The 18,112-nt window shown below is 41.0% G+C and overlaps 1 protein-coding gene across 5 annotated transcripts in view; it reads right to left on the reverse strand.

Annotated features, from left to right (window-relative positions):
- The window catches only part of Fat1 (FAT atypical cadherin 1), a 119,372-nt gene that overhangs the window by 19,448 nt on the left and 81,812 nt on the right, over nt 1-18,112 (reverse strand). For all 5 annotated transcript variants that reach the window (XM_027391168.2, XM_027391167.2, XM_027391164.2 and 2 more), the window contains 7 exons: nt 16,644-16,919; nt 16,298-16,508; nt 7,308-11,375; nt 6,493-6,689; nt 4,178-4,331; nt 3,442-3,675; nt 1,886-2,275 (listed from right to left, as the gene is read on the reverse strand). In XM_027391168.2, the coding sequence (XP_027246969.1) occupies nt 1,886-2,275; nt 3,442-3,675; nt 4,178-4,331; nt 6,493-6,689; nt 7,308-11,375; nt 16,298-16,508; nt 16,644-16,919 (5,530 nt within the window). The remainder of the gene's footprint in view (nt 1-1,885; nt 2,276-3,441; nt 3,676-4,177; nt 4,332-6,492; nt 6,690-7,307; nt 11,376-16,297; nt 16,509-16,643; nt 16,920-18,112) is intronic.

Consider the following 18,112-nt stretch of genomic DNA (forward strand, 5'->3'; position numbering starts at 1 on the left):
TCCCATTTTAATAAACAATCAAATAAATAAAATAAAATCCCTTACTGATTTAACAATACTTGTAACACTTCTCCTTGGCTTAACCTAGTCTATCCTACTTGAAAAATAGGCATTAAAAATACATTGTAGAATAGCATCACTAGACAACTATTCTTCATCAGAAACAGTTACACATGACATGAAACTAGGTGCAGTTTCAAAGAGTAACATTTTACAAAGTTCTGAGAATTAACAGGTATTTTAGACTCAGGCTAACACAACTACACCACTATTCACAAAGCAGGAGTTAGTAGTAGTGGCTGACTATGTGCTGTAGTAGTGCTGTCTCTGTGGAATCCAGTCCTTCAATTAGTGTATGTCACTAGCATGGTAAAGAAGTCAACTTAACAACGTGTTTGTATTGATAGGATTGATCTAGAGAAGGAAGGAAATGAGAAGGAGCGCCAGAGAACAGCTGGAGGAGAAAGGCTTTAAACTAAGAGAAACAGGTCCTTATAAGACAAAGGGTTCAGAGAGGAACCTGCTGAGATGGGGAGGGAAGCAGCACAGTGGGATCTGACAGAGTTGGTGGTTGGGGGTCTCCACCTCAGCAAGACTTCCTGCTGGCCTGCTGGCCTTGAGTAGAGGAAGGGAGGATCTGGAGGTCTCAAATGACAGAACATTAAAAACAATCACAGCTGAGGGATAGGAATTGTCATAGGGTTGGTAGGCTTAAATGACCAATAAACCATGACTGCTTCTTCTGTATCTCCCAACTTCCTTAGGTGTAAGGTATATAGACAAGGGGTTCAATGAAAAACAGGCTATAGTGTTTGTTTTTCCCTAGATGAGTTTAATGAAGAGAAAAAGAAGAAAAGGAAGGGGGGCCCATATAAGATTTTGTGGCATCTAGCTTGGGGAATAAACAGGTTTATTGAGCATGGGGACTCATGGACAGCTCTGTGCCACCAAACTCCTACCTGGTCAACTTTTTACGTGTTACACGCTTTAGCTTTTGTTGCTGGGGCAGGAGTGAGCTGTGACTCCAGTCTCAAGGGAGCGTCCTGTGACCCTCCAGCCTACCTCCAAGAGGGAATATTAACAGCCCCATTACCACAGACCTAGCTATCTGCTGTGTAGGTCTGTTTATTTCGTTGAATACATTCGGGGTGCTTAAGCGAGACTCACTTTTACTCTTCTGGGCTGGGTACAACTGATACCAATATGGTTCCCCTGCACATCCCACTTTCTGATCATGCACATCCCTGTGCTTTGATTTGGGGCCATAACACTAATTCTTGCAGTTGACTATTAGGCATTACTATACAATACTCAATTGCTTCCATGGAAAAGCACATTTGAGATTTACTGCATTTAAGAAATGGCTGTATTCTTTTAATAGGGAAAAAATAAAACATGTCCTTAAAAATGAAAAAAAAAAAAAAAAAAAGAAGTCAATTTAAAAAGCTAACAGGTCTCTCGTATAGGAACTAAGATCTAAGAGGTCAAAAGGACAGTGTGACTGGGGAAGCCACTCCATATGACTTTGATATTGGGATAAAATGAATAATTACACAAGGTTTATTACCACTAAGCATCCTGCTCTGGCAAACCTGGGACACTGTTCATCATCACTAGACTGGGTGAGAGTCAATAGTTTTCTACACTGGCTTGTAATTTACAATGGATATGGCAGAATGTAGATACTATGTAGAATCAGGGTATAAAGCTTCCCCAAACTACTTTTAATCCCACTTCAAATAATAGAAAGAAAATTTGAGTTTTATCTCTTTAGAGTGCCCACTGACTGGCCACTTGTGAACCATCCCTTTGCATGACATAAAGTGAGAGACAGATCTAGCCCTCAGTATGGAATGAGGGCTTTCTCATTCACCGGGAAGGTTACCTGTTTTAGAATCCATGCTGAATTTTCCATGTTCATTTCCACTTATTATTGAGTAGGTGATTTCTGCATTTGCTTCAATATCCCGACTTGCTGCATACACCTGGAGAACTTCAGTTCCGATGAGAATATCCTCAGACACAGTGGCACCGTATTCACGGTACTCAAACACAGGTGGGTTGTCATTTATATCCAAAACTGACACAACCACAGTGCTGGTAGCTGTCAACTTTCTTGGCACTCCTTGGTCCACAGCTTTCAAAGTGAGAGTATATACTGCCTGCTGTTCTCTATCCAAATGCTTTTCTAATTGGATAATTCCAGACACCTCGCTAATGGAGAACTGCCCATCAGCAGAGTCGATCAGTGAGTAGGAGATCTTTCGATTCAATCCTGTCAAAACATGAAATTCTATCAGGTTTCATAGCAAGAAATGTAAAAATTTTAAAACGTGAAACCTTTTAAATGATAAAATGCAAACAGATATAATATAAAGAACCCCCTATGTAGCTGATATAAAAAAAATACCCTGAATTACAAATGTATAGACTGGAAATATGATCCATAGATGTCTGACTTTTTAGGCTTTCACTTACACTACATGGAGAGTAGCCAAGACTTTTTCAATGTAATTTTTTTTATTAATTCCTTGAGAATTTCATATATGCATAATATATATTTTGATAATATTTACCCCCACTTTTGGCTCCTCCTAGGTTCCTTCTCATCTTCATATGCTTTTTTCCTTTCTTTTTTAAAAAATAATTTGCCATGTCCAACTGGTGCTGCCTTTTACTTGTGGGTATGGGGGCACCCACCAGAGTGTGGGTGACCAACCAGGGGCCACAGCCTTAAAAAAAACTGACTCCCCTTCCATCAGAAGCTATTAACTGTCAACAGCTCCTCAGCTAGGAATAGATGAGGCTCTTGAGGCCCCATCCCCTCCATGCTAGAATCTATATGTAATTAAAATAAAATCTATTTGATATTTAGTCTCAGTGACAAATAATTATTTAAAATGTGACTGAAAAATTCAATAGTAATGACTCTAGAAGATACTTTATTCTCTATTATCAGAATGTTTGAATGCATACACTTATTTTCTTCACAAACACTTTTGAAAACTGGTAAAACTTTAGTACTATAGTAGTTGCTTGCTATGTTACTGTGACATACTTAACATCTTTACAGCCCTACTGATTTTATTCATAAAAAGCTCCTCAAGAGGCTGAGGAGGAAATTAGCAAAATCTAAGCCAGGCATATGGAGGCCACAAGTGCAATCCCCAGAACTGGGGGCAAATCAGTTAGCAAAGACAATGACCACAATCTTAGAGACACCGAAGCTACACTGCAGCAGGAAGTTCACTGGGTGTAATCATCAAGACTTTAAACATTCACGGAAAACAACTCAGTTATTGTTATTACAACAATACTGAGCTCCATAATCTGCATGAGAACAGAAGATGGTCAAACACATTCCACGGGAGTGTGTTCCACCACGAGAGTCCCAAAGCCTTCTGCACACCCCAGCAGAAGATCATCTAGACTCAAGGGTACCTGCATCTGCATCAGTGGCCTGCACTCTGGTCAACAGTGTCCCGGGCTCAGTGTTTTCAAACACGGTGATGGTGTATGGATCTGCAGTGAATTCAGGGGCATTATCATTCACGTCTTCCAATGTGAGCACAATAGTAGCTTGACAGGATCTCCCCCCTCCATCGGTTGCCTTGACAAGGAGATTATAAACGGCTTGCTCCTCACGATCAAGGGGGGCTAATGTTCTCAGTTCACCTAGAAACAAAGAGAAATAAATGGGGCCACTGGAGAATTCGGATAGGAGCCATGATTATCCATCATCTTTTTTTGTTTTCTCCTATAATTACAAAATCTGAACCTTATCAAGTTAAAAAGCTTAGAGATGAAGAAAATATGGATCACTTTCATTACAGAAAATTCCAATTATAAATTGAGGTCCAAAAATTCAAGAAATACACTATATAAGTAAAGCAGAAATTTTGAGATACACTCTTTAAGTTTTTATCCAAGAAATTGTATTAACTTCCAAATCTTAAAGTCCTTAGTTCAAGTAGATGATACTATGTATGCGGCTTATTTTTTTTTTACCTCATCCCAAGTTTTACACTTAAAGTTGCTTAGATTTCTAACACGCCATTTCCACAGCATCAGAACCAATTTTAAAGGAGAAAAATGTAATTTCCTGTTTTGTGCAGGATCTCATGTCACCCACATATAGGAAATACACAATTAAATTAGCCCCAAATTCTATCCTTACCTGTGTCTGGATTTAGTTTGAACTTCTCTGCACCTGAACCAAATAAAGTATAAGTAATCTCCGCGTTGGACCGGATATCTGCATCTGTGGCAGAGACCTGCATGACCAGCTTCCCAGGAAGGGCGTCTTCAGGAATGGTGTCAGAATATAAAGTCTACAAGACATTAAACAACACTGTTTTAACAGAAGCACTGAAGGCGCACAGTGACTGCCAAGGGAATGATGGAAAAGAAATCATTTCATTTTGGCCATGGAAAATGTGGGAAATGACTGAAGTTAATACTCAAAGAGCTTTTAAAATGATCCTTCTTATAAAACAGATGTGAAACCAAGGAAGAGCCTTATAACAGCACCGGTCCCATATCCGTGAGTCTGGCCTGACATTTAATCCACAGGATACAAAATATGATGTGTTGCTGAACAGTTTCATACTTAATTCAAATACTTACGAGAAAATGGGAAGTGGTAGCCAGAATTGATTAAAAAAAAAAAAAAAAAAACCAAAACAACAACAACAACAAAAAACCAAAAACCAAACAAAACAAAAAAACAGAGGAAATACATAGCTGTTACCTTATATTTACTTAATTTGAAGCACAGGGGCTTACTCTGTACAACCAACTGTTCATCACACAGAACTAAATAACTGTAGTTAGAAATATTCTTTGTGGGAAGTGGGAAAAGACAGATAGGTAAGATTCAGGCATGTTTGCTACCCTGCCTGGTTTCCTCTTTCTTCACATTTGTCTAAATCCTCACACAGTTGGACACTAGGTTCCAGTTCCAATTATCACATTAGCCATGCCATAAATAGAACATAAGGGAAAGAGATTATGCTTCTGTTGCATTACTTCTTAGTAAGAGCTTAATACAGGGAAATATATATTGTGGTTCACAAAACTGGATATTTTGTAACAGTGATTAATTTAAGTGGTTGTGTTCCCAATTATATTATTACCTAAGGTAGAGTGATATATTTTTTCTTTTATTTTCATTCATTTATTTAGCTCATAAATAAAGTCATGCACAATTATGATACATAATACAGTATGTTCACAATGGCATGGCTAAATTAAACCAATTAACATGTTATATCACACATATTCATCATTTTTGTTTTGAGAACACTTAAAGTATACTATCTCACAACTTTTAAAATATAGCATATTGTTATCAACCATATTTATCATACTCTCAGTAGAACCTCAGGACTTCAGAGTCTATGCCTCTTGTCCAACTACAGTTTTATATCCTTAAACCAATCGTTTCCCCATTGTTAAAAGACCCACATTGAAGCCTAATAGCCACAATTCTGCTCTCTGTTTCCATTAAGTTCATCATTTCTAGGTTACACATAAAATTGAAATTGTGTGACATTTTTCTTCCAGTGTGTCACTCTTTTTTTTTTTTGGCAAGAAAGGGGGAAATTTTTTTTTTTTTTTTGTGTGTGTGTGTGTGTGTGTGTGTGTGTGTGTGCACGTGCGTGCACAGCTAAAAAAAGATATATAACCCGTCACTGTCATCAAATACTGTCCTCCAAAATACAAATACCTTTTGGAATTAACAGCTCATTCCTCAGAAGTCACACTTCCTCTGATGATGAATTTTGTGTTTACTTCCCTGAGAACTTGTGGCAATTCTCCTCCCTCAGCCAAAAGTGCTGGGATACCAGGTGTGCGCCCCATGCCTGGGTCCTTTTCCATGGCTGCTACCACATCCCACACCTGCCTTCACTCTTCACACGCAAGGCTTTCCATTTCTACTCCCGGTCAGCAGAGTGCTAACTTCTGAAGGCTAAACCCAATGGGTAGCTTTTCATGGCTCAGCTCCAGCAATTGCTCCTGCTACGGTCCCATGGCCCCAGTTAAATTGAATCCAGCAGTAGCAGGTCATTCCAATGACCTCTTGGTTTCTCTGTTGTGAACGGCCAATGCATCAAAACGGTCTGTTATAGAACACCTGTGCTGGGCAGGAAAAGCTGCTGGCCAGATGTTACCCCATCCCCCAAACTACGGCATCCTCAAATGAATAGATTGTCTCCATACAAAGTTTAGAGACCACTTTTTAAGAGTCAGACACTAGTTTAAGAGGCCCACATTTTACAGTATTTTAGAGCAAAGTTCTTGACCAACTTAGCACACCAAGTAGTCTTGACGCTTTCCCAAGACCTGTGCATTTGATTCTCCTCCAGCTCAACAATAAGCAACTACAATACAAAGCATGTGTGAATTACAACGCCTCCAATGGCTGCCCCTATGGAAAATATGAAAGCGATTCCTACTGATGATGTCCAATCCTGAGAAAAGCACACCTACCTTCTCACACACTGGACTGTTGTCATTGGCGTCGAGGACTTTCACTTCAACCCTAGCTTTGGAAGAGAAGGTCCCATCGGTTGCTGTGATGGTCAGAAGGTAACTGTCCTTTTGTTCCCTGTCCAGGGGTTTCTTCACATAGACCTTCCATTCATTTTGTATATTTTCAACAGCAAATTGTCCCAAAGCATCCCCTCCTAGTAAATTAAGGGAGGAAGATGGCAGTCAAAATTGTTGGGTTAGAAATGAATTAAGTAACCGTGAGAAAAAATAAACTATACAAAAGAAATGCATGGCATTATGGCCTAAAGAGGATTAAAACTCTTGAAATTATAATTCAATTTGATACATATTAGCTTTTCTTTTGTTTTTTTTGCTCTCATTTTGTATCCTAAGCTGGGCTGAACTTGCTATGTAGTCTGGGCTAGCTCAAGCTAGTCTCTAAATTATAGATCCTCTGCCCTCAGTTTCCTTTGAGCTGGGATTATAGGTGTATGCTATACATAATATTACATATTAGCTTTCCTTTTTATAATAACAAAGCAGTAGCAACATCAATTCAAAGTTTATCCGATGGAAAGAACAATAATTAAGCTTGCAATAAACCAACTTAACAGAGTAAGTTATAGGAGTCTTGGCTGAAACAGTTTTGCTTAAAGACCTTAAAATTCAGCTTATATGTTTGTTATTTCTACTAATTCTAGACATGCTTGACTAAAATCACATCAACTCCCCAAATCCATGAATTCATACCTACCATATTCCATATAATATGGATTCAGTTTCTACTGAACCATTTGTCTTGAGCGTTTTACCTGTTATGAAGTATGTCACTTGTCTGTTAATCTCCTCAGAGTCAGCATCAGTGGTGCTTAAGATGGCGATCACACCACCTGGAGGGTCGTCCTCACTCACAGTCCCTTTGTAAATCTCAGCTGTGAACCGTGGTGGACTGTCATTGACATCAGTGACAGTAACATCCACAATGGCTGTGGAGGACAGCTGAACCTTTTCACCATGATCTGATGCAATGACTTTAATCTGATAACTGGCTCTTTCTTCATGGTCGAGCTCCTTCAGAGTTGTAATCCAGCCGGTTTCCACATTAATGGCAAAAGATTCAATGATGTCTGCACCTTGGGACTGATCTAGACTGTACATGACTTGGCCATTGGTTCCTGAGTCTAGGTCAGATGCCCTGATCTGGATGACTCTACTTCCCCCTGGGAGGTTTTCAACAATAAATGCCTCATATGGATTGGACTCCAAAACTGGGCTGTTATCATTTGCATCTTTTACCTGGATACTAACATCTATTGAAGCTACCACCTCATAGTCATCCATAGTGCACCTGGCCAGGATGGAAAACTGATACCACTTAGTGGTTTCATGGTCAAGACTCTTCTCCAGTTTCAGTCTCCCACTCTGCTTGTCAATCACAAAGAACTCATCTCTATTACTCTCAGGAGTGTTGCCTTTGACTAGGGTGTAAAGAACGGCCCTGCTGTGTTCTACTCGGATGAGGTCAATTTCTGTTCCAATAGGCATGTCTTCTGAAATAGCATAGGTATAAAAGGGTTCTGAGAACCTTGGAAGCTGCATTTCTGGTGGAAGTATCCTAACATAGACTGGAACAACAGATTCTCTCGGCGGAGACCCGTTATCAACAGCTCTAACGAAGAAAGTGAAGAATTCATTCTCTAAGCCAATTAAACTTTCCTTTGTAGTAATTAGGCCAGTCAGTTTGTTGATTTCCAAATTCTCCTTCACACTTTCAGAATCTGCCTCGATGGCATAGGTGACATCAGCATTGGAGCCCTCATCAGCATCACTTGCAAAGACTTTAACGACTGACGTCCCTTTGGCAGCGCTGGATCCAATGTTCACTTCGTACTTGGTTGAGCGAAACTGTGGTGCATTATCATTGTCATCTGTAAGAATGACATTTACAGTGCAGAAAGCAACTTTCCCTCCAGCATCCTTCGCCATTAGACGGATAGAGATTACTTTTTCTGCGGGGGTCTCTCGATCGAGCTTTTCCAAAGTGAATATCTGCCCTCTGTCATTCACATAAAATCTGTCTTTAGCAAAGTCATTTACGATATGGTAAGTTATGTGACTGTAAATTCCAGAATCCCTATCCATTGCCTTCACTTGGGCCACCAGGGTATGTAAGGGAGCGTTTTCAGCTAGTTCTGCTTCATATTCGTTCTGAAGAAAAACAGGACTATGCAAATTGCCTCCCATCACAGTTACGTGTACCTGAGCCGAACTTCGAAAAACCCCATCAGACACAGAAACATTGAGACTGTAAAACGGCTTCAAGGTGTGTCGGCGCAGGTTTGAGAGCGTGATAATGCCTGTTTCACTGTCGATAACAAAGCTTTTATGATCATTGCCAGACAGAATGGAATATTCTAGCTTGTCGAGGTCTGAACTGTCTGCATCGCAAGCTTTCACACACATCACAAAATGTCCATGAGCTGCGTGCTCACTAATTTTGGCTTCATAAATCTGTTGTTCAAACAGAGGTGGATTATCATTGAGGTCAGTGACATCCACAGTGACGATCACATCACTGCTCAGTGGGGGCATTCCTCCATCAACAGCCCTTACAAAAACCTTGTGCTGCTGGAACTGTTCATAATCCAAAGCTCTCACTAGTGAAATGAGCCCAGTGTTACTATCTATGTGAAAGTGATCATGACTTTTGCTATGATTTCCAAACATCTGATAGGAAACTCCTCTATTGGGTTCTGAATCAGAATCTGTTGCTTTCACCTGAAGGACAGGTGTTCCAATGACAGCTGCTTCCGACAGGGTTGTGGTGTAAGACTGCTGCACGAACACGGGAGGGTTATCATTGATGTCCTCCACAATGATGTCAACAAACACTTCAGCGTGAGCGCCAGTCAGGGAGTCGGTTGCCCGTATGCTCAGTTTATAGGCTGGGTGGGACTCAAAATCCAATGGTGCTATGACATTTATCACCCCAGTGTTGAAGTTAATAGTAAACTGACTAAAAGGGTCTCCATCTGTGATGCTGTAGAACACTTTCAACCCTTCCGGGCTGTTGGCTTGGACATGGACCACTGGGCTGTGCATCTGGATATTCTCTGGAATCTCTGCACTATAGAAAGCCTTCTCAAACACAGGCATGGCTTTGTTCATGACAGTGATGGGAACTAGAACTTCAGCAGAGAAAGCTGGGCTACCTCCGTCCTTGGCAACCACTGTGACAAGATATTCTTTATTTAAAGTGTCATGCTCAAATTGTTTTTTCAGAGAAATGTCACCAGAGGGGCCGATCTGAAAGTGATCATGGTGCTCCTTAAGATAATAGTGTACCTCACCATTTCTGCCACTGTCTCTGTCAATGGCAGTGACATAGCGAATGACATGGCCCACCTCGGCATCCACCTTCACAACAGCATAGTAGGGAAGGTTGACAAACACTGGCGCATTATCATTTTGGTCTTCTATGGTGACTTTCACCACGACATGGGCCACTGCTGATGGCTCATGTTCTTTTGTCACCTCTACCACCACATCAAATGCTTCCCGTTGCTCACGATCAAATGGTATTCCAGTGGTGGACAGCACGCCTGAAGTGTGGCTGATTTTAAATCTTCGATCGGGGTTGAGGATGTGATAAAACAAAGGCTCATTGATCGGGTTCCCTATTGCAGTTATGACAGCTAATGTTTTGCTTTCTGTGGTGTTCTCTTTCACAACCGCAGTGTAGAAATCTTGGGTAAACTTGAGTGGGCTCTCTTTGCTTTCTTTCACATTGATTTTCACAGAGGTCATGCTTGCAAATCTGCCATCAGAGGCTCGGACGGTTAGCTCATAGCGGCTTCGCAACTGAGTTGTGTTTTGTATTGTTATTGTGCCCGTCTTGTAGTCCATTGAGAACTTCTCTCCAATGTTACCTTCGGTGATGGAGTATATTAGCTGTGAGAATGGCCTGGAATCGGCATCTGTGGCATTCACAGTGATGATTTTCACTCCTTTGTATGTTGGCAATAAAAGAGATGCTTCATACAATGGCTTAGAGAAGACAGGAGGGCAGTCATTGATGTCAATTACATGAATAGTCACATTGGCTGCACACTCGGCAAACAGACGTGGAGTGCCCATGTCATGCACTTGAACAGTAAAGTGAAAAACACGGGTTTCTTCATAGTCCAGACTCAGTACTGTGTGAATAGCGCCGGTGGTGGCATCAATAGCAAAATAGTTGTGCACAGATGGCTCAACGATCTGATAAACGAGCAGAGCATTGGATTCCCTATCAGCATCCGTCGCTCGAATCACTAGCGGCACATTCCTATCTGTTAGAACCACACTGTTGACTGAAGCTGATTCGCTAACAAATCCTGAATATTCTGCCCGTGTGAAAACTGGCGGGTTGTCATTCTCATCCTGCATATGCACTGTAACAGTTGTATTGGCGGACAAGCCAGCCATGTTGGTTCCTTGTACTGTCAATGTATAAATGGACAGGGTTTCAAAATCCAAGTCTTTCTGGGTGATGATGCTTCCAGAATGTGGATTAATGTCAAAGGCGTCTCCTACGTTCCCATCTTTGATTTCATACATCACTGACGACTGACTGTGAGCAGAGACCATCCCAACAAAAGTCCCAATGCCGACGGCTTCACTGATTTCAACAGAGTATTCCTTGGATGTGAACTTTGGAGAGGCATTATCAGCCACAGTGACAGCGATATGCACAGAGGTCATTTCACTCATGGGTGGATTGCCTTGATCTGTAGCTTTGACTATTAAATCATACTCCACTTGGTTACTTCGATCTAATTCTCTGGCAGTTTTTATAGAGCCCAAGATGGGGTCAATTGTAAAAGAATTTCCAATGTTTCCTGGAAGGGGGAAAAAAAAGAAAAAGAAACCTATTAGGGAAAAGCCCAAAGATGACAGAAATAGAAAAAAAAACAGAAAGAGAGATATTTGAAACATACCCCTGAATTAAATAGAAAAAGCAAGAGATATCAGCAATTGAATGAAACCTTCAACTTAGTTCATTTTTACTCGTTTAAACTGTTCAGAATTTTGGCTGTCAAATATGAAAAACATGAAATAGAAAAAATACTGTTCTGTACCTAAAGCCAAAATTCTCTCTGCTGAACTGAAAAATGTGCTGTAAAAACACATGGCTCTCCTCTCACAAAGCAATTCAGCTAAGGATTTTCCAACAGTGCCTTGAAATCCTGCAGATTGCATCAATTCTTTTTATTGCTTACCACTTACATGGGAAAATTTTAATCCACTAAGAAAATGTACACCTTGTATTGTAGCTAGGGAAGTGAAAAACAACTTTCTGCAGCCCACCCTACTTGACCAGTTTTGAAGATTTCAACAATACTACTCCCTTCTTAACCTTTTCCTAGTTGACTTATCTTCTAAGCAGTGAATCTCGAGTAGGAGGAATTTTGCTTCCAGGGAGACATCTGGCAGTTTGGCTGTCACAACTTGAAGGGAGGAAGTGCTACTGCCACGTAGATGACAGCGGCCAAGAGACAAAAACAGCTTATGCGGCACATGAGAGAGACAACAAGTAGTTATTTGCCTCAAAACATCAACAGTGCTTATGCAGCTGAGAAGCAAACTGGCAGGACAGATGGCTTTACTGGCTTTCCTTTGGACCTTTCCAGTCCATCCTACCAGAGATTCACTGTTCCCACAACTTCCCAACACCCCACAGCTCGGAGAGGTCTAAAGAGACCAGTGTTCTGGTGTTCTGGTGTTCCACTAGGTGTTCTGGATGGAGCCAGGGCACAGTGTGTGTGTGTGTGTGTGTGTGTTGGGGTGGGGGATGTCTTTGTGTTACACCCATCAGTGAATCCATACCATCCCTTTTGTGTTTCATAAATAAGGACCTAGAAACCAGCCCAGCATGGAATTCATTCTTCCCAAATGCACACTTTATGGCACAACGAAGTTCGCTTGCCATTCAACTGTTTTCTCACACTCCTCTTAGAGTGTTTGCCACCCGCCAACTCCTTAGACCAGGAGTACTTAGCGTGATCTATAAACCAGAGGATTAACTAACCAGCACCTCTTTCTGCACATTATGAGCAAGCACTTCCTCTACAGTGTTCATTTCCTTCATTAAATACATTTTCCAAAAATCCATGACATTTTTTTCTGAGGCCAGACATAGCCTGGTTTTCATTAAGATGGCCTGGCTCTGGGTCCAAGCCCCAAGGCGATGCCTCGGTTTGAAATGAGGCAGAAGCCAAGGCTTCTCCAGACCCTGAAGTTCTGGGCTAAACCTTGGCCCAGGTCTCTGCCAGGCTGCTCAGACACTGACTTCCGGCCTGTCTGTACTTAGGAGCATCCGTGATTCCAGGTTGTCACTGTGCCTTAGGCAAACATCAAAACATGATCCTTCCCTTGTCCTAACTGCCATTACTCTCACATTTCAAACTTGTGGCGATTGCCTGGCCTAACAGGTGCACCTGCTCACATTTTTTGGCAACTGACTTTAACGGCCCACCCCACCCCCAACAACCGAGTCTTTCTTATTATGCCTGTTTTGGAAAACAGCCCATCTGGCAACATTTATGTCCACCCCTCTGCATGTGTTTGTCCTATTTTCCATAGTGAAATCTTATTGGCCAGTGAAGTCTCATACTCAGATGAAGAAAGGAATCAACATTTTTAGTGTTACAGAGACAGACTGTGTTATGATGCATGTCTGCATTCCCAGCATTCCCTCTGCTCTTCTCTCACTCCAGGCCCCCTATATTCACCATGTTCTCTCCCAAAACAGCCTTTCCTAGGTACTCCCAGAATTTCTCCATCTACCTATTTACTTGTTCACTTGGAATTTACCTGAGTGCCCCAGCCTAAAGACCAGTAGCCCAATGTGGCTACTTTTATTCTTTATTGAATTTTTCCATTTTAAGTGTTTTCTTTCTTCCTATTCATTTTTGGTTCATCTTCTGTTTTTGTGTAGCTCAGGGTCATCAGGATCACACAATGTAGTCGCTCAGGCTGACCGCCTACTCATAATCCTCCTGCCTCAGTCTCCCGAAGGCTACAGTTAAAAGCATATGCCACCACACCCAGCTCCTGAACTTTATTTATAGTGTGTAAAACATGTGATTTATCAGCTGTGTAAAATTCAAAATTACTCTTTACCAGCTGGGAGATCCTGGCATTGAATTCAGAGAACCCTGAGCTTGTCATTGACATTTAAAAAAAACACTCACTGGGAGCCCAGCTAGTGATTCAGTATTTGGGTCTCACATGTATGTAACGAGACACAAAACTTCAGATATACAGAAGGCAACAAAGCTTCAGATATACGGAAGCCAATGCAGGCTTTTGACTGCTGGGTAACAGGTGCATTTCCCCAGCCCTGAAATACATGTCTGCTCCCTGTGAATGGAAATAAGGAGGTGAGCAGAAGTTTTGTACTAGCATGGGGTTGACTCATTTTGCATCAGCTGGAACAATACAACTTTAAATCATTCTCTGCATTTCAACAGGAAAATTATCTGCACTAACAAGCCAATGTTGCCCTGAAGCCATGACTATTTCCTACATAGCACAAAAGAGACATGTGATACAGCCTGTGTTCAGTAAGGACTTGCTGACAGAGCGGAAACCTCTACCAAGTTTCAATGGCAATTATGATATGAGTTGAAGGAACAAAACCCATCCTAATCAATTAATACATTCACCAAGCGTTCTCTCTCTCCAGGGGTGATAACAGTAGTGAAATAACACTCTCATCTACTTTTTTGACAAGCCAACACCATCCAGCCCAGAGTACAGCACTTATGTGTCTCTGGTGCGTAATTCAATTGCAACTGGAAATACCTTTTCATTAAATGCTTTTCCCTGAAGATTTCAAGTCAGACTAAACTTTTAGCTCAATAAATTTCTCCTAATTAAACATGCAGTATTACAAGTAAAATTTAGAACCCATTTTCCTGAACTTTATTAAGTGCAATATAAGTTAAAAGCAGCTGATCATGAATAAAGTGATAAATGAAAGGCAGTATGAACAATTTACAGTTCATTCTATTCCAGTAGGTGCTATGCATGCACACAGACACAGATACACACAAATGCTACTGTACCCTCATGGTAGTGACTTCCCATGAATGCATTTTTTAGCATAATATTTCATTATGAAAGCTGGGTCTTAAAAACCCTATTCCATATGGGAACAGTCCATCGGTGCTTAGTCTGTTCTTTGGGGAGAGACAGAGTTCCATTCTTAGAATACCAAATTACTAATCCCATCAGTCATTACAAACACTCAAAGAATGTACATGCCTTCACTCAGGCACCAACAATCATATTTTAACCACCCAGTTGTTGACAATTATGTGAAAGCCAAGGGAAAGTTGAACATTTTCTCCTACATAAACCCAGTCAGTTTGTCCATGACAAAGTCACTTCAATGAGATGCTCGGGCATGCACGAATGGAATGTACTGTTTTTCTAACTGCTAAATTTCTCAAGCAGTGGGGAAAAAATTCTTTATCTCTCTATCCAAGGCACTAACTACACTACAATGCATTTTAACACTCTAATCACAGGCAGTACATAAAATCTTATTTGTGAATAATGAAGTCAATCCAGTTCTTTTAAAGGAAATGGATGAGTTTTCCAATGTGTAAGGAAATAATAATAGTCTAGTCAGCACATAAAGCACATCGGTAAGTATTTATGTCACAATCTCTCAGATTTAGAGTCTATGATCTATAGATCTGTAGATAATCTATAAGCTCTATGGATTCAATGCCTAGGAAAGACCATGTGTGAGTAGGGAGAACTCTGCACTTTAAGAAAAAAGTCAATTAAAATACTCTAAAATCATTGCAAAGAATGAAATGGGCTCTATTTCTTATACTAACAATGGCTGTGAGGCCTGTAGGAGACTGCAGTCCTCTCCACACTTATCACTGACTGGGTATTGAGCAGAGTTAGGAATTCCTAACTGTGTGAGCATGTGCTCTGCAGTAGAATCTTTCTCAACTCATCCCCATGAGGCCACTGGAAGGCTCCACCCACTGAACCCAGCATGAAGACTTCTTGCACAGTATCTGACACATGAATGGAGTTACTTCAGTCCACAGGATGAGTGAACAGCAGCAAAGAAAGAACAAAGCCTGTCACGTAGCTGTGATTGCTCTAATCCCCAACTATGTGTGTGTTGGGGGGAGGGAGTCTTTCCTGACTTTATTCTGGAACTCCTAGGCCCAGGCTCAGTTTACCTTCTTGGCTTGGGCTACCTCTAGCCAATGCTAGAGGCCCCTTCCAAACACTTCTCTTTCCTGTTTCAACTCAATCCTATGCATGAGACTCAACTGCTAATGGCACAGGGGGATGGAATATGGGGCTGGCCTGCAAGGTATAGTAGGAAGCAGGGTACCCCTTTTCTCTGACAACTGACCCAAGACAGTCGAGTCATCACACTGTCATGGAATTTCTTACTCTGAGCCAGAGAAAATACTCTCATGAAAATGTTGAATTACTAAGCCAACATTTTCCTGACTAGGTTCAGAGCCTAAAATAAGTCCAGAAATACTGAACCTGAAAATCCCTGCAGGATTTATCAGTCTTAACTTGTCACCCAAGCTTATAGGACTTTATCTTTGTTCCTTTGCCTTTTTTTTAAATTTGTTTGTTTGTTTTAATAGTTAAAATTTTAATACATTTCTGCAGGGGTACATAAAAATGCTTCAACACCTAGAAGTAATTTTTGAAAATGCAAGATACAATTTTCAAGCAGAAAGACAAGACTTGATTGCTTCAAAAATACCTGATTCGATTGAGTACAGCACTTCAGCATTTTTTCCTTTGTCTTTGTCCAGAGCTGTAACCTGCAACACAACTGAGCCGACAGCTGCCGATTCATAAACCCGGCCTTCATAGGAGGAGCTGGTGAACCATGGTGCATGGTCGTTCATGTCACTGACGTTAACAATGATCCTGGCAAAGTTGCGCTTCACGGGGACATCCTGGTCCCGTACCTGAAAGAATCAACACACCGTCATTCAACTGGGGTTCTTTCCTGTGGAATAGAAATATAAAGGTATCATCATCCCTTCACATCACAGGAAACCTTCCAGTCGAAAGGGTGACGCCGGGGTAAGCAGGTGAAATACCATGACTGTGAGCATGTGCTGGTGAATAGCCTCGTGGTCCAGCTTCTCAGAGGTGTAGAGAGCACCAGTTGCAGGATCCAGGCGGAACTTCTTGAGACTCACTGGGTCGATGCTGCTCTGCAGAGTGTAGATCAGTTTGTTTTTCTCATCCTTATCCATGGCACTGATTTGCAAAATCTCCGTTTCCGGCTCTGTGTCTTCAGGAACGGTGACTTCATATTTTGATGTAGAAAACTGAGGGCGGTGGTCATTTGTATCTATTACTTTGATGAGTACCTAGGAGTGACAAAAGGACTCAAATAAAGATTCATAAATAATTATGCTGTTTTAAAGTCGGGTGTTGGTGGCACATGCCTTTAATCCCAGCACTCGGGAGGCAGAGGCTGGAGGATATCTGTGAGTTCGAGGCCAGCCTGGTCTCCAGAGCGAGTGCCAGGATAGGCTCCAAAGCTACACAGAGAAACCCTGTCTTGAAACCCCCCGACAAAAAAATGCTGTTTTAATACATGCATGATTGAAAAATGCCACTGGACCAAATTAAATATGAGAAAAAAAGCAACAAAAGTCTAGAATCAAAGAAACCTACAGCTTCTTATCTTTGGTACAATATTTACTTAATATTTAACAATAACCAGATAAGACTCTGGTCATGGCTGAAAATTCCTTATGAAATGCAGACTAATTTCTCCGCAGGTCTCTATAAGATTCCTTTGGAGATGATTCAAGGAAGGTATCAGAATTTTCTTTGCCAGGATTACAGTGTACCCATTTCCTATGTTAGATTTAGGCCAGTGAAAGAGTTGGTAACGCTATCTAAGTTTCTCATTCTAATCTGAGAATGCAAGTTCCCCGGAAGTAATTTTAATACAAAAGGAACAATCAGAAATCACTGAGTATGCAGTTCAGTGATTGGGTACTTTCTAGCACACATGAGCTGAGGGTTACAACCCCAGTACTACTTGAAATTATATTTCTGTGACTTCACAATCTATGTAAGTAGTGAATGTTTCTTTCCTAAAGGCAATTAAGTAGGTTGAAAAGAAAAACTCTCGTCAAACATAGTGACATAAATGGAAGCTTTAGAGCAAAAAGATGTCAAAAATTTAGTCATAATCAGAAACAAAAATATTTACCCTGACAGATGATTAATTTTTGGAATGAAGCGACTTAGATGAATAAGGCACGTAAAAATCAGTACCAATCATAAAATACAGCTTACAGTTTATAAACAAGAAAAGCCAAACATCATTGCCTTCTATGGGGATTTGTTAGTTTAAGAGGAACAAGGAACCAAAGTTCTATCGATGTCAGGTACCTGTAGACCACACCGCTGTACCCTCACAAAGACAGACTTTTCATGAGACGTACCAGGATTCCCAGAGGACACCATAGCATCAACAGATGCCTTTCCACGCTCAATTCTACGTGAATATTAAATTCATTCACCAAAACACACACACACACACACA

Source organism: Cricetulus griseus (assembly GCF_003668045.3).
Source record: "Cricetulus griseus strain 17A/GY chromosome 1 unlocalized genomic scaffold, alternate assembly CriGri-PICRH-1.0 chr1_1, whole genome shotgun sequence".
In the NCBI taxonomy this organism is placed as follows: Eukaryota; Metazoa; Chordata; class Mammalia; order Rodentia; family Cricetidae; genus Cricetulus; species Cricetulus griseus.